Source organism: Bos grunniens, chromosome 20 (genome assembly GCF_055505025.1).
Source record: "Bos grunniens cultivar Pamir isolate PY7600 chromosome 20, Bosgru_T2T1.0, whole genome shotgun sequence".
NCBI classification, from domain to species: Eukaryota; Metazoa; Chordata; class Mammalia; order Artiodactyla; family Bovidae; genus Bos; species Bos grunniens.
Genome location: NC_141184.1, coordinates 55,062,430 through 55,079,788, shown reverse-complemented (window position 1 = coordinate 55,079,788; position 17,359 = coordinate 55,062,430). Strand labels below are relative to the sequence as shown.

The following is a 17,359-nucleotide window of genomic DNA, read 5'->3' as shown; positions in this document are numbered from 1 at the left end:
GGTAATTTAAGAAAATAAATACATTTTTAAGCACTAAAAGCCACAACCAAATAAAATATTCTCTAAAGTATACTTTTCTGCTTATATTAACAAGTCTAAGTAAAGAACAGTATACTGGGGGAAAAAAAAAAAAAAGGAAAAAGCCCTGATACGTCGATCTTATTCCAGAATTCCTATCACACCATTTACACTAAAATCAGGTCCCCTCTCCTCTATCTTCCAGGACCTAGGCTGAAAATATTTCTGTCACTTAAATGGAAACATACATCTTTCTACACAGTTAATTCTCTTCATGGTCACATGAAAAGTGACCATTGACAAATGTTAGCAAGTAAACAGGATAAAAAAAATTCATGTGGATATTCACTAAGTTATTTAAAAATAAAAATTTATACCCAACAATTATCCTTACTAAGTCTTTCATATTATAAACCATTCTCCCGTTGTATGTGTGTATGCTCAGTCGTGTCTGACTCTATGTGACCCCGTGGACTGTAGCCCTCCAGGCTCCTCTGTCCATGGAATTTTCCAGGCAAGAATATTTCCTACTCCAGGGGATCTTCCCAACCCAGTGAAAAAACCCACGTCTCTTGCATCTCCTGCATTGGTAGGCAGATTTTTTTTTTTTTTTTTTTTTTACCACTAGTGCCACCTGGGAAGCTCATATTATAAACCATTCTTCCAATTAACTTTTTTTTAATGAGTGCAGAGAGGTGGGGGGGAAAAGCAAGCCATTCTCTTTAAGACAATAAGAAAAACTACGATGATCTGTGTGTAGTGGGATGGGAAGAAACTGCCATTTTACATGATTTTCAACAGGAAGACCATGCTTTAAGAAATACTGTTCAATGAAGATATACTAAAGTTCCATAAAAAGGAGATGATCAATGACTGGTGTAGAACCGTTTGGAAAAGACATTAGGGTGAAAAAACCTAACCAATACTAGTTTTCAGTGCTTATAGGAATCACCTGACAAACTGGTTCTCGTGTTTTTCTTGTTTTTTTTTTTAATATAAAAGAATGGAATAGATTTGATAATTATGGGGTTGAATGCATGACCTCACCATTATAAATGTTTTTAAAAACTATACTTGAGATGGTGTAATACTGAAAAAAGTGGACCCATTATCTCGTTAATAGTGCTCCCTAACTATGAAATCATTAACAATCTAGATAATAATGATACTACTGATTCATATCCCTCCTCACCCACCTAAGGCCTCATCATTAAGTCCAATAACAGAAAAGAAAAGTACAAGTTTTAATGAGAAATGAAACAGGCCTTCTAAGGAGAAAAAAAAAATTATTATTATTCAGTGGGTGATGCATATAAACGAAGTCTAACTGGTAAAGAGAACAACCTTCTCTTTGGTTTCACCTACCCCATCTCTTTACTCTTAGTCCAGAGCAGCACAACACATTACAAGTCCATGCATATGTCTTTTAGTCTGGCCTAGTAACAGAAGACAAGCAGAGACGTGGGAAGAACAAGAAGTGCAACGGGACGGGGCGGGGGAAGTACATGTGCAGTCAACTGGGTGGGTAGGAAGACCTAACATTGAAGCTGATTGTCAGAGCCTTGGAAAAGGTTTTCAGGCTTCCCCCTCTTCCGCCCCCTCCCCGCCATTTTCACAACCCTTAAGAACAAACATGACAAATTTTGCTGTTTTTGTTGTGGTGTGGGTAAGATAATGGAGTAAAAATGTCCCAATTACATATTGGTCCCCCTCCACCTTAAAGCTGGAACACTTGTCTATCTCTATAATCCTCAACTTTAAGAATAGTCCACGTATATGTTCTGTTTGAATGTTCTATTTCTTGACCTAAGTGGTGACTCAAACAGGTCTATTTCGTTCTGTATGTGGTTTATAAATGAACAGAAGTTTTCTAAAATGTTGCCTGTGATCTTAAGGCAAATATTTCCCAAAAACCTAACATATGATTTTTCCCTCATCTGCCACTCCTCAGCCAATCATCAAGGCACCTAGCTCTAGAATCCATCCATCCTCTCTGCCAATACCCTGGTCCAGGCCTCCAGCATCTCTCCCCCGGATTAATGATTCAGATCAATCCTGGTTCTAGTCTTGTTACTTCCAGAAACAGTGCACTTTCAGTTTATATTTGCCAAATGCTAAATGCTTAAAAGAAGCACTGAGTGTGTCATCAAACAATAGCATTTGCTACTTTTACCATTGCTTAAGATCCTTCCATGGCCCCCTGCTGCCCCAGGGAAAAACATGAAATTACAACATCCTTCATCATCTGATTTTTCTCTCTAGCTGCAGATCTCAATACCATTTACAACTCCAGATGGAGTGAATTTTAGTTCCTGAAAGCAGTATTCTATTTCTTCAACCCCTCTGATACAATGTTATCTCTACCTACTACTCAGCTCTCTTCACTAGGCTAATGTCTACTTATTCTTTGCAAGCCAGTTTCAATGTCCCTCTTCGTATAAAGCCTTCTCTCATCTCCATATACGTTATACAGAACAGTACCTCCAAGTGCAGTACTTACCATACTATACAGTAACCCTATGGACCCTTCCCAACATTTCAAGCTCTACCAAAAATAGGAAGCCATGTCCATACTGTTCACAATTATAACCCTAGCACCCAGGCAGCAGGACAGCAGAAAACTAAAAGCTTGTACTCTGGAATCTGGGACAGTTTCTTAACTCACTCTGCCTAGGTTTTCCTATCTGTAAAACGAAGATATTATTACCCTGTAGGTTTTTTAAGGATTCAGTGTTATATGTAAAATATTTAACATACTGCTTGGTACACAGAAATGTCAGCTATTATTATTACTTGATATAGTGCCTACCAAAGATAGTATTTACGCAATGAATACAGTATTCACAAATTATTAAAAACCTGTATTTATTAATACTAAGCTCATAGAAACCATTATGTACCCAAATAAAGTCTATAATTCTATAAGGATGTTTCAGTTTTATTCATGTCCATGACACTGAGGTTTTCTTACAGCCCATTATTTAACTGAATTATAAGGCAGAATGTTCAAAGAGAATGACCTGTGCCTCACTTTCAGGAACAATTTGTTTATGAAGTTGAATCTGCTCCAAACCAGGGCTTTCTACAGAATTTGGGGAAGTGTTACAAATTGAAGCTGTTACATTATACCTTGCTGACTGATAAAAGCTGTAGTATTCAAGTCTATTTTCCCCTGAGTTTTCAGATGCCTTTAGTTTTTGTTTAAATTGAACAACTTTGTAGATCAAAAAAGCAATTAAAACACAGGCTAAAATAAAAAAGGCTAGCAAAATGTCAAAAGCCTCATTCAGCTTTTCAACTTCTTGTGTACAGATCGGAGATGTTTTCCCTGATACTGACGCAGCATCAATCGGTAGAGCACTGTTTTTTTCCAAGTTCAAGTTAACAGGAGAAGAACGCTGTATTTGCACAGGTAACATCGCAGTAGTCTGTAATGGATTACCAAAGGTATTCTCTTGAAACAATCTACCGGCAGGTGAAGTACGAATTCGTTCCCCGAAAGTAACGCTCTCAGTGTTTTCCAAATGTTTCCCATTTGTGGTTATTTTATGCCAGGCCATCATTAACGTAGTGGTCTTGTGGTAAATATGAAGAGATGTTATAGCCCAAGTTCTGGATACATTTGCAGAAGATGTAACACAATTTGTAAAGTCAGTCCATTTAACGTAATGCAACGCTCTGCCACGCATGGATGGGGGATTCTGACAAAAGATGTTTAGAGTAATGGCTGAAGATGCTAACCAGTCACGAAGACCCAATAGTCTGCAGCTACAGTCCCAAGGATTAGAATCTGCCTGAAGATGAATCAATGAAGACAATGGCTTAAGGACCCTTGGATGTAAGTCTGTAAGATTATTAAATGACAGGTTAAGAATCTTCAAAGATGCTCCCATGTTTTCAAATGTATTATTATCAATGCTGATTATTCTGTTTCTATCTAACCTAAGGTAAATTAAATTCTTTAACAAGCTAAATGTGTCAGAATTTAAATTTTCTAAATCATTATGACTTAAGATCAAATGTTTAAGGTTACTAATTCCACTAAATCCATCCCTAGTAACATTTTTAATTCTTGAATTTTTCAGGAGGAGATACTCCAAATTGATAAGCCCTTTAAATGCAAAGGGCTGTATTGTTTCAATATGGTTATGAGACAAAGAAAGTCTTTTAAGACTCTTAAGTACTTCAAAAGTATTTGATGGTACTTTTGTTAAATTATTACCTTCTAGATACAAACAATCCAGGTTTCCAAGGTGCTGAAAGCCTGAGTCTGATATTCTCAAAATTTTATTGTTTGACAAATCAAGTATCCGAAGAGCAATCATACCAACAAAGGTACCACTCCCGAGGACAGTGAGGCGATTTCTTTGCAGATTTAAGTACTGAACTGAAACTAGATCATGAAACACTCCTCTTGGAACAAAAGATAGTTGATTAGACTGTAAATATAAATTACGAAGATTGGAAAGTCCCTCAAATATTCCAGGATCCAAGCGTTTTATAAAATTATTATTCAGATACAGAAAATACAGATGCCTCAAATGAACAAAAGCTTTTGGATATATATACACAATGCTAGAATTATCTAAATGCAATGCTACAAGAGAATGAAGTCCAGTGAATTCACTTTCATTTATATGAGATATATTATTTCCAGTCAGATACAGAAAAACTGTACTTTCGGGGAAATTCTTAGGAATACTTGAAAGGCCTAAGTTACGGCAGGTAATTTGTCTCCCAGTGCAGAGCTGGCAAACAGACGAACATCCAAGAATCTCTTTATGGAAAAACAATACAAGGTAACAGGCAACAAGCAGAAACAGTCGTAGGCAAGGCAGAGAAAAACGTACTCCACACATAGCCCTGCTCTTGGTTTCTCTGTTCATATCAAAATTGGCTACAAAAAGAAAAGGTAAAACTTTAAATCATCAAAAAGTTCTTTAGAAATTCTATACCCTATTTTATTAGGATTAGCCATAATACCAAATATCATAAATCATACTACAGTGATAGCATAAAATAATAAGTCTGAAATATGTTCTAGAATTATTAGTACCTCTAGGCCATTAACTCACTGTTTAACAAAATGATAATCAAATTTAATGAACTGCAAAATAAAATGTTTGCTAAGTTAACCTAAAATATTACAACTGACTATAACAAAATTGACAAATGATAATGCGGAGATAAAGATCTTGGATATAAATATGCCCTTCATCAACTTTAAGTCTACTATCAATTTAACAACATAATTTTCGAAAACACAAATCCAGTACAGAACAATTAAACTCTCTTTAAACTACGGATTTTTACAAGTCGAATTATTTCTTGTTTCAGCTAAAAGTTCATATTTAAATAAATAATCTTACCAAGAACAGGAAATTCATATTATTAACACTCGGCTGATTCAAGCAACGGTTTTCTTTCTAAATCTGAAGAACGACATTTCTAGGCTGCATTTCTTTTGTGGCACTGTTGACCTCCACCCCTCCACCTTTTTTTTTTAAAGTCACAATTTGCTCAGGAAACACCACTCTTCACATTAGTTCCTCCACACTCGGTGTGTAAAACACAGGTTGTCATGGATACAGGAAACTGAGAGACAGGAAGTCATGTTATCTGTGTTTCAAAAGTTTGCTAAAAGGAAATCTCAGGAACTTATTTTTTCAGAAGGCAGTTAATCTGAGTTTTCCCAATGCACAAACCTAAATATTTCATCTTTAAAATAAGCATTTTTAAAAATATGTATTATTTAAATATTCAGAATGAACAAACTCTGTATACATCAACTACAAATAGCTATCAAATGGAAAAAACAAGTTGAAATAAGATATAAATAGAGTAATGTAACTTCTGTGAATTTTTTAAATGCACAGAATATTTATATTTCTATTATTCTGAGTATACAATAGAGACTTTAATTTTGTTTTATTCCTTAAAAAAAATAGGTAGCAAAACAAGTAATTTAGAATGATGAACATAAAGGCTGCTCCTCTGTGCCCTCCTTTCTTGATTAAAAAAAAAAACAGCACATAAAAAGTACTGAATATCACCAATAAGTACCTTAATATATTAAGGAATATGCCTTGAGCTGGAAAATGGTAATTTGTATACCAAATCACTGACAAAGGTAATCTTTGATGAAAGAGACCCTTTAATGACTTTTCACTATATATACATCTAAATTAGTCTGAATTATTTATAAAACACATCTGTGTATAATGTAATTCTTTAAGGATTTAAAGCACTGACTATACATCGTATATATTATGTACTGTTCAGTCATTAATTTTCCAAAAATCTGACTGCTTAGGCTTTCTAATTCTGACTTATTAATATTACTAATACCCTGACAGTGTGATTAAAATATCAGTAGTAATATGTATAATTTTATACTATAACTCCCTTTGATACTAAAGCAGCTTTTTCATAGCAAGACAATTACTTCAGATAATAATATGAATCATTTCCATATTAATATTTTGTATAACTCAGTATTTCTTTTACAATAAAAAATCAGAAGTGCACTCTAGAGACAATCTTTATCAAAATGATTTACAAATCTCACAACTATCTCTTGCGGACTCTATTGTTATTACTATTTTATAGTTAAAGAAATTAGAAAACAGCAACCAAAAAGCTAAATGACAGGGAAATGTCATGAATTAGACGTAAAGATGAAACAAGAGCTAGGTTTTTCAAGTTCATTTTTTTCATATTTTGAATAACATAGAGAATTTTTTTCAATTATGTCACGTAATTTAAAGAATTATGATGGGGTTTAGGACATGCTTCCACAAGATATGGCACCCTGGCATACTGACTACTTTAAGCTGAAGGAGACTGAGCAAACAGCATAAGCAGAAAGTTCTCTTTCTGATCTCTATCACCTCCAGCCACAGCCCCATACTCCTTGCCCTTGTCCCCTTAAACAAGTCATTAAACCCTCCAGTGAGAAATGCCCTTCCTATACTGGGAGGAAGGGAGCACCCTTTATCTTCAAAGATAAGAGGACTCAGAAGAACCCAAACAAATAGGACTTGCAAATTTCCCCCTGGTTTATTTTACATACTTATCTCATACCCTTTACCCTACATATCTTCCCATGACTCTTCACCAAACTTGGTGTAAAAATACACAGGTTTAATGGTTTCTTTGGGTCTTCATTTCCTCATGAAGACTCTCATGACATGTAAATGTGAAAAGTGTTAGTCGCTCAGTCATGTCCAATTCTTTGCAACCCCATGGACTGTAGCCCACCAGGCTCCTTTGTCCATGAGGATTCTTCAGGCATGAATACTGGATGGGTTGCCACTCCTTTCTCCAGGGGATCTTCCTGACTCAGGGATGGAACCCAGGTCTCCTGCTTCTTCTGCATTGCAGGCAGATTTCTTTCCCATCTGAGACACCAGGGAAGACCAACTCTCTCCCAGAATGTTCCTCATTTGGGTTTGTCTGACATTTCCTCATGGTTAGATCCAGATTAATCTTCCCTGGTTGGAATATTACATAAGTGATATATTCTTGAAATATCACATCTAGCAGTACATGGTGTCTACCTGCTTCTCATTCATGATGTTAATTGTGAAGGTCACTAAGAGTCAGACGTGACTTAGCCACTGAACAACCACCACCCACTTCCCTGGTGGTCCAGTAGTTAAGACTGCGCTTCCACTGCAGGAGGTATGGGTTCGATCCCTGGTAAGGGAACTAAGATCCTGCATGCCACATGGTGTGCCCCACCAAAAACTGAAAAACCATTCAGTCAATCAGTTTTCTTTTTTTTTAAATGTCATTTAAAAGTCATAAGCACTCAGGAACTTCCCTAAGCAGTTAGGACAGGAGACAGAAGACATAAGTAGTTGTTTTTCTAAGATGCCAGGTTGAACTGAACAATAATGTGTAAACTGAATGCACAGCATGTTTCCCTAACACATGAAAGAAACTTCAAAAATACTGCTGAATGTCTGCTGTATCAGTATCACAGGCTTGATATCTGATAGGAAGGTAGGGGCACTTTAGTTCTGCTATACGTTTCAAGGGTACAATGAATTTGTATTGGAAATGAAAACCAAAATGGACTATTTCCATTCAAATTCTAAGATGGAAGGACAGAAACACTTCAAAATACCTCCAAATGTGCCAAACTTCTGGGTGGGGAGAGACACTGGGTTTTCAAAGGACTGATCAGAAGAACAAGTTAACATTCAGCTTTGAAAAGTTTTATAAATGACAATAAATTTTTTTAAATCACCAAACCCAGATATTGATAATCTACCTCTTTTTTCCACAAAACTACTCAGTGAACATGCATTAATGGCACCAACTGTTCATCTTCCTAAATCATCTTGTCTACACCTCCCAGCTTCTGTTACTGAAAGATACACTGCACAATCTAATCAAAAAATAAAAACATGAAAAGCTGCATCACAGAGGGGTTGTTCCTCATAGACTGAAATGATCTGAACCAATCTGATGTTACCTAATATTTTCCTCTGTTACTGGATCTTTGCTCTATAGATAAGCATGCCCCTAATACCTCAAACTCTTGCCAGGATATCCACATCAAGATCTAGCCTCTTCATACACAGGTCAGATGTCAAGTACAAAGCTTCTACTGCCACAAAGTACACAAAACTTACCTTTCAAACTCCGCTGGCGTGTGATGTTAACACTCACGCTGTGCTTGTCAAATATCCTGGTACCAGCTACCAGCCCTTCAAGTTTACCACTCTTTTACATACTCCCCTAACTAGAACTGTCATCTTCCCTCAGAGCTCAGTTGGTAAAGAATCTGCATGAAAGGCAGGAGACCCAGGTTTGATTCCTGGGTCAGGAAGATCCCCTGCAGAAGGAAATGGCAACCCATTCCAGTATTCCCACCTGGAGAATCCCATGAAGAGAGGAGCCTGGCAGGCTAGAGTCCGCGGGGTCACAAGAGCCTGACACGACATAGCGACTAAACCACCACCTATTTAGAACTATCAATTTCTCAATGGTAATGTCTATGCCTAAAAGTCCTCTGTATTCACATAATACTTAGTTAATACAGTTTTTTATATACAGATTTTCAGTATATATTTTAATCAATAACATAATTCAAGCCAAATTCACCAACTGCATATTTTTTTAAAAGCTGATATAACTGTGATTACAATAACATGAATGCCTCTGCTGTTTCCCAAACACATATAATCACTGCAATTATCTGGATAAATCTCACTATTTGACCACTTTCAAGACCTAACCAAACAAATATACTAACACAGGGGGAAAATGCCATAAGCAGTAAGTAACATATTTCTGTGATTCTCTTAAGACCCTGCAGCATTGCACTATATTTTAATCACAGGGAAATTTAGACAGGTTATTTCAAATTAAAACAAACTAGGCTGATGACAACAATCATAAAGGTAAAAAGAAATATGTCTATTAAGGAGTAAAATTCCCAAAGACACTAGCGATTACTGTAATTTCCTGCTCTCCATTTCTTCCCCTGTAGTTCTTTAGACAATCAAAAACAACTGCAAAAGAACTACATTGCCATTAAAATCGCTCTGATAAGTATAAAGTAAAAGCAAACGGAGAGTTTTAAAAGTAGGCATTCTGTTCAAAACAAGGACCGCAATCTGTTGGTCCTAATCTATGTGAATATCAACCACACAAGATTTCCTTTTCTGTCTGGGCACAGCAAACTTGTCAGCTTTCTGTTCCTCTCTGCCCATGGAAATGGAGCAGAGGAAAAGGCTGCATTTCTTGGACCTTAAGTGTTTAGGATCCTGAATTTACAAAGCCGGCTTTTTGTAGTGTAGTATTACCAAATTTCCTTTGATTTCTCTAAATTATCAACGTGCAACATATTGTAAATAATACTCTTATTATATGAAAACGTCAAACAAAACCACCGTTGGAGAAAAACAACTCAGGCAGTGTCTATGCACTGACTGACTTTAAATTCAGCTGGAAGAACAGAAAGACCGGCAACATACCAGAAATCCAACTCCCACAGAACAATAGATTACTTACTACTTTCATAACAGCTAAATCCCAGGAGAGTAATTTTGTCAGTACATGGACAGAATATTTCAGTGCCTCTATGAAAAGGGCAATACTATGCAGCAGCACCAATCTGATACTGAAAAAATGATACTAATTGAAGAACAAGCTGCCTTTGGTAGAATATATCAGTTTTTCTAAACATAAAACCTATGTTGTTTTTTTTATACAGAATGAAATGTAATCTAGTAATAACTATAGCAGCTACTGTAGCAATAATAACAGCAAGTAATATCTATTGAGTTCTTTATGTCTAACATATAGAAGCAAGTAACATTATACAAAAAACCTAATAACCAGTGAGTTTTTAATTATCTCACTTAACCTTTACCAAAGGATGTCTACAAAAGAGATACTATTAACCTCATTTTAAAAATGAAGAAACAAATGTAAAGAATTCAAATAGCTTGCCCAGAATCACAATTAAAAGGTAACAGAAACTGGGGAGTAAGATTCTCAAAACACTAAGACATATGTTTAATGATGATTTTCAGGAACCCCCAAATTAGCACATAGTAATCAATCAATTGTCAAAAGATGTTGTGTCAAGCAAGCTTCCCAAAGGTGAGTAATGGTATAGCAGAACTATTTCAAAAAGATTCCTACCACAATTAGATACCACTTCATACCAACCAGTATGGCTATAATCAGAAATAAAGAATAATATGTGCTGCTAAGGGTATGCAGAAACTAGAATCCTTATACAATGCTGATGGGAATATAAAATGATATAACTAACTTGAAAACAGCTTGATAGTTTATTAAAAAGTTAAACAGAATGGCTATACAACCCAGGAATACCCAAGAGAAATGATAAGTATCTACACAAAAACTTGTATGCAAATAATCACAGCATTATTCACAAGAGCCCAAAGGTAGAAACAGCTCACATGTCCATCATTTGATGACTGCAGAAACAAAATGCGGTATATTCATACAGAAGACTATGATTTAGCAACAAAAAGAAAATACTGATACCTGTCACAACGTGTAAACTTTGAAAATATGCTAGTTTAAAGAAGTCAGTCACAAAAGACCACATATTGTCTGATTCCATTTGCAGGAAATGTCCAGAATAGGCAAACCTCCATGGCGAAAGTAGATTAGTGGTTGGCTGGGGAAAGGAATGAGTGATAAGGACTGCTGAAGAGTACCTGGCTCCTGAAACTTTTGCAACTTGCTTTAACTTGCTGGATATCTTCCAGTGTCTCCTAGTTTATAGTCTATGGGAACTTGACTATAACTTGTATCCTACTACTGTGTGAAATTGTATAAATTTAATTATGTTGAATTGGTTCATGGTGATTTTCAGGTCTACTATATCCCTGCACTTCTCTGCATATTCATTCTATTAATTTTTGAGAGTCTGATATTGAAACTCCAACTAAAAATTTTAATTTATCAAAAAAATAATTATATAATGGAACTATCTGTAACTTTGTTCTGTATTTTCCAAGTCTCCTGTAAAGGTGTTATCATACTTTCATAATTTAAAAAATAAAGAGAAAAATATTAAAGAAAAACAGTACATGGCTCCTTTGGAAATGACAAAATGCTCTAAAACTGACTGTGGTGATGGATGCACAACTCCATGTATATACTAAAAACTATTGAATTGTACACTTTAAATGGGTGAACTGAATTATATCCTAATAAGCTGTTACCACACACACACACACACGAGGTGCTTCTAAGACATTTTTCTTGTGAAAGATATAAAAAAAAAAAATGAGAACTAGTTTTTACTGTAGAAAACCCACTAAACTATTAGGTTAAGAATTTACTGATAAAAGAAAATACTATAAAATGCTAAATAAGAATGCATGACCTAGAAGTTAAAATGCATCCTATTTTAAAGGAAGAAAATAAAACTTTCTCACATTAAATACTCACTTAGGAATGGTCAGTTTAAACCAAACACAATTCTGATAAAACAACACATCTACAATTTCAAAAATTTTAAACTGCCTTTTATTTAACTATATTTAAACACTACTTTGTCAACAAAGGTCCGTCTAGTCAAGGCTATGGTTTTTCCAGTAGTTATGTACGGATGTGAGAGTTGGACTATAAAGAAAACTGACCACCGAAGAATTGATACTTTCGAGCTGTGGTGTTGGAGAAGACTCTTGAGAGTCCCTTGGACTGCAAGCAGATCCAACCAGTCCATTCTAAAGGAGATCAGTCCTGGGTGTTCACTGGAAGGACTGATGTTGAAGCTGAAATTCCAATACTTTGGCCACCTCATGTGAAGAGCTGACTCATTTGAAAAGACCCTGATGTTGGGAAAGATTGAAGGCAGGAGGAGAAGGGAATGACAGAGGATGAGACGGTTAGATGGCATCACTGACTCAATGGATATGAGTTTGGGTAAACTTCAGGAGTTGGTGATGGACAGGGAGGCCTGATGTGCTGTGGTTCGTGGGGTCACAAAGAGTCGGACACAACTGAGCAACTGAACTGAACTGAAACTATACCAAAGTATTACTCTTTGGAACTACTATCTTGTTTTAAAAGTTGTAAATTAGTTTAGAAAATTATATTATAATATTACTCAGCCATTAAAAAGAATACATTTGAATCAGTTCTAATGAGATGGATGAAACTGGAACCTATTATACAGAGTGAAGTAAGCCAGAAAGAAAAACACCAATACAGTATACTAACGCATATATATGGAATTTAGAAAGATGGTAACAATAACCCTGTGTACGAGACAGCAAAAGAGACACTGATGTATAGATCAGTCTTATGGACTCTGTGGGAGAGGGAGAGGGTGGGGAGATTTGGGAGAATGGCATTGAAACATGTATAATATCATGTATGAAACAAGTCGCCAGTCCAGGTTCGATGCAGGATACTGGATGCCTGGGGCTGGTGCACTGGGACGACCCAGAGGGAGGGTATGGGGAGGGAGGAGGGAGGAGGGCTCAGGATGGGGAACACAGGTATACCTGTGGCAGATTCATTTTGATATTTGGCAAAACTAATACAATATTGTAAAGTTTAAAAATAAAATAAAATTTTAAAAAAATTTGTACAGAATAATAAATTTCCAAATACTGATATTTTATTTATACTATTCTTGAGATAAAAGAGAACTATGGAGAGATACTAAATGACCAATCCAAGCATGTCTAGTAAATCTGATACCCAGAGGACTTTATTATAAGGCAATTTCTCCTGGAAAGCAAGCCATCATACCTAAAAACCCTGCTGCTTTGTCAATCTTTTTTTGAATTATTCAACTAGCTTAAGAAAAACATTCCTCATGGGTAAGTTTCTTAAATCTTAAAAAAAAAAAAATTAAATTCTTAAAACATTTGATCTCAGAGAACACTTATATACCTCTGAAATTCTTAGAACTACATTATAAAAGTATGTCTCCAAAGTTAGAGAATGAATTGCTATTTCAGAGAATAGAGCCAAAGGAAAGGTTGATTACTCTCATTTTCCTCTATGAAAAAAGCTTTTATTTAATCTATGTCTTTGGACAAGAACTTCAGAAGAGCTGTATGTAAATAATGTTATTTTCATATAAAAGTTAGCGGAAGAAAATATTACTGCCTTTGTGCATAAATAATATAGACTTTAAGAAATGGAAAAATTCAAACTTGGAATCACTCCAGTTATAAAAAACAAAAAGGACACAAGATAGTTGTATCACACAACTACCAAAACAAAGTACTATATTCAGAAGGCAACCAAGAAGATACACTAAAAATGCCTAAAAGATATACTAAAAGGCAAAGACAAAATTGTATATTTTTAAGTTAGTAACAACGCAGAAAGAATACTACAGAATACAAAAGGTCATTAAGCTGAAGGTGATATACGTATGACATACGTGGTTAACATATTTTTAATGAATTAACAGTTTTATAAATAGTCAATATACTGAAAATGCCCTGAATTTAAGATTACAGGTACACAAAAAGACTTAATCTTTTAGAACTTATACTGCAGGAAATGGATGAACGGTTGAGAGAGAGGAGGAAAGGGATAAAACAAAAACAGCTAACTTCATTTATCTAGACTGTGTGACCTTAATACGTAAACTCATTTAATCTTTATAATACTCTCATCAGGAAGATACTATTAGTATTCTCATTTCAAAACCAGGTAACTTAGGCTCAGGAAGTTATTTGGCTATGGTCATTAGTGACCAGTGGCGCTAGAATTTGAGTGTGGTCCTAAGCCTACAGTCTTTGCCAAATATCTGAATCAGAGGTAGTGGATCATGGTAAAAGACAGCTTAAATAGCTTCCCAAATAGCATTCTTCAGATCAGTGATTCTACCAGCATCTAGTGGGTAGAGGCCACAGATGCTGCTAAATAGCCTGAAATGCACAGTACAGCCCCAGTATCAAATAATCATCTGGGTCCAAACAGTCAAAAGTACTGTGGTTGAGAAACCCTGCTTTAGAATAGTGTTATTTCTTGCATGTGGAAATCCGTTATAATAAAGAAGAAAATAACATTTCCCAATTATCCTGATTCAAAATATCATCATCAACACATTATTCTCTAGATCTGCTTATTTCAGGCAAAGGAAATGTTACATTGCAAAGCCTAAAAGAAACACAGGAGAAGAAATTACTATTATATGGGAGACTAACCAGAAAATATCACTGGGGACATGAAATGGGGAAAATTTTCCTCAAACTCCATCAACTATGTAGTTTTAAGTATTGGGTTGGCCAAAAAATTTTTCCATGCAGAAAAACTCAAAGGAAGTTTTTGGCCAACCCAACAGAAGAAAGGTTATAACGGGAAATGATAAAACTGCTGACAGTCTGTCAACATTCCCTTCCACTACAGCACTTGAACCTAAATTTTCCAAAGCTATGTCATGGGCCAATGATAATGTGGCAAATTTTTAGAGCAATTAAGTTGTTTTGTTTGGTTTTCAAATGGACACATTTCCTGTATTTATCACTGCTTCTTTAGTCACTAATCCATCAAGGACTATAAAGTTAAATCTTTACTCTTTAGAATTCTATTACCACATTATTTTAAGACTTTCTAGGTACCCTTAAAATGATGTGAATTCACAACCACTCAATAGACTTTTCAATACTTCATTTTAAAAACAAAAATAAGATCTGATTTTCCTATTCAGAAAGATATTTCCTCACAATTTTTAATTACTTTTTTATATTTTTAAAGTTTATTTTTTCTATTGAAGTATAGTTAATTTACAATGTTGTATTAGCTTCTGGTGTATAACAAAGTGATTATATATTGTTTTTCAGATTCTTTTCCATTATAGATTACTGTGCTGTGTTCTGTCACTAAGTAGTGTCTGACTCTTTGCAACCCCATGGACTATAGCCTGCCAGGCTCCTCTATCCATGGGATTTCCAGGCAAGAATACTGGAGTGGGTTGCCATTTCCTTCTCCAGGGGATCCTCCAGACCCAGGGACTGAACCTGTGTCCCCTGCATTAGCAGGCAGGTTCTTTACCACTGAGCCATCAGGAAGCCCGATATCATATTTTTAAATTAAAAAAATTAATGTTTAAGAGAAATTCAAGCCTTGATAAAATCTTGCCCCATAATTTATGTAAATTGACATAGGCCCCAGTCTAAGTTTTCTTTAACCTTAACAGAAGCCTTTTTTATTTTCTTTAGAGAAGTCAACTATACTCACAACTTACATATCAAAAATATTATTGAAATTTTTTTTTAAAAATTAAAAACTGAAGTCAACTGTAATATCAAAAATAGTAAAACAAATATGCTTTAGATACAAGCAGGTAACTTTCTCATCTTTTAACCTGTGTCATTTCAAGTTTTCTCTTAATCTCAGTACTTTATGTTAGAGAACACTCTAACACGCTCTATCAACCTTAGTTTTTTTTCCATTCATTAATTTACTGAGCAAACGTTTACCAAGTGTTGATTACTGCCAAAGAACAGGTTCTTTAACATCTCCACTTTAAAGGCCTGTTAAATCTCTAGTCACTGTTTTTCTACTAAAAAGAAAGGCAAGACCAGTAAGTTAAAATGTTGGTAGCTTCAATGTGGCTTCCAAAAGTAAGTAAGACGCCACTCAGTTTCTCAGAGAGGAAATAACATTGCCCTTGTGTACATCCACCTGGGAGTTAAAAGAGCAAGCTCTGGCATCAACCGCCCAAGGTCAGAATCTTCCCTTTGACACGCCACTTACCAGACCCTAAGCAAGTTATTTAACATTTTTAAGTTATTTCTTTGCTCTATAAAAACAAGACAATTATGTCTTTAACTCAGGACTGTTTAAAGATTAAATGAGACATAAATGTAAAGTACTTAGCGAAATATAAGGCAAATGGTAATATAACAAGCATATAAGGTAGGGGGTCCCTAGAGAAACAGAATGAGGCATGGCTTTCTTGATATAAGAGAAGCCATTTTTGGCCTATGCCATTTTGTAATCTAAGCCTGGCTACAATGCGCAACATTGAGAAGGATTTAATAATAATGATTTTAAGGGAACAAAAGAACAAACTGCTATCAAGCAAGAGAAGTAGCAAACATAACAAATCAGCTGTAAAAACGCACAGGTCTGTTTCAACAGTAAAGAATAGTATGAAGCACTTTCCTGAGCAGTTTTGCAGAATTTAAACTTCCCAGGCATTAAACCTCCTGATCAACTGGAAACTAAGAAATGATGATGTTCATCTTTACCGACCCTCGTGACTTCAATCAACCAAAGCTTGGACTCTGTGGACTACCCATGCCCCTTCATAATTATGCATGTACCGGGAGCTTAAAGCTTCCCAAAAGTTGCTGTTCATGGAGACACTGCACTGGGAAAGATCCCTGGTACTCGCCTTACTTGTTTCAAGTACTAAATCCTTCATTCTCCCAGTCTTTGACTTGGTTGTATCTTTTGGCTGGACACTCACCAAGAGGTAAACCCAGTTTTCGGGTAACAGTAAAAGGGCTCAAAGATTATTATCTATTTTTATAATAACATACAATAGCATATGATATTATTATGATGTGAGGACTAAATAATCATCTGTGTTCTTAATTCAAACTACTATACCAGAAATAATAATAAATTTTTAAAAAGATTTTCTAAAGCTAACTGCACTTATTTCACTAATTTATCACTAGGATACAGGTACTATAAAAATTCTCTAAGACAAAAAAATCTAGTATATTATTCTTCTCCTACAACATGAAGTCTTAAGGCCTGCTTTTATACTTCTAAAATTAAAAATACCCCAAAAAGAAATATAATGCCAAACAAAGACAGGGATAAAGGCAAAAAAAAAAAAATTACTCTTCTTTAAATG

At 35.3% G+C, this 17,359-nt stretch overlaps 1 protein-coding gene across 9 annotated transcripts in view; it reads right to left on the bottom strand.

Annotated features, from left to right (window-relative positions):
* IPO11 (importin 11) overlaps positions 1-17,359 on the bottom strand; it is a 205,453-nt gene that overhangs the window by 46,693 nt on the left and 141,401 nt on the right. For 2 of the 9 annotated variants that reach the window (XM_086361895.1, XM_086361896.1), the window contains exon 28: positions 2,867-3,862. The exons of 3 other annotated variants lie outside the window; for them this stretch is intronic. In XM_086361895.1, coding sequence (XP_086218021.1) covers positions 3,841-3,862 — 22 coding nt within the window. In that variant the 3' untranslated portion in view covers positions 2,867-3,840. Of the gene's footprint in view, positions 1-2,866; positions 4,916-5,387; positions 5,503-17,359 lie in introns of those variants that run through there. 4 more of the 9 variants (XM_086361903.1, XR_015148847.1, XM_086361900.1 and 1 more) reach the window with 4 other exon arrangements.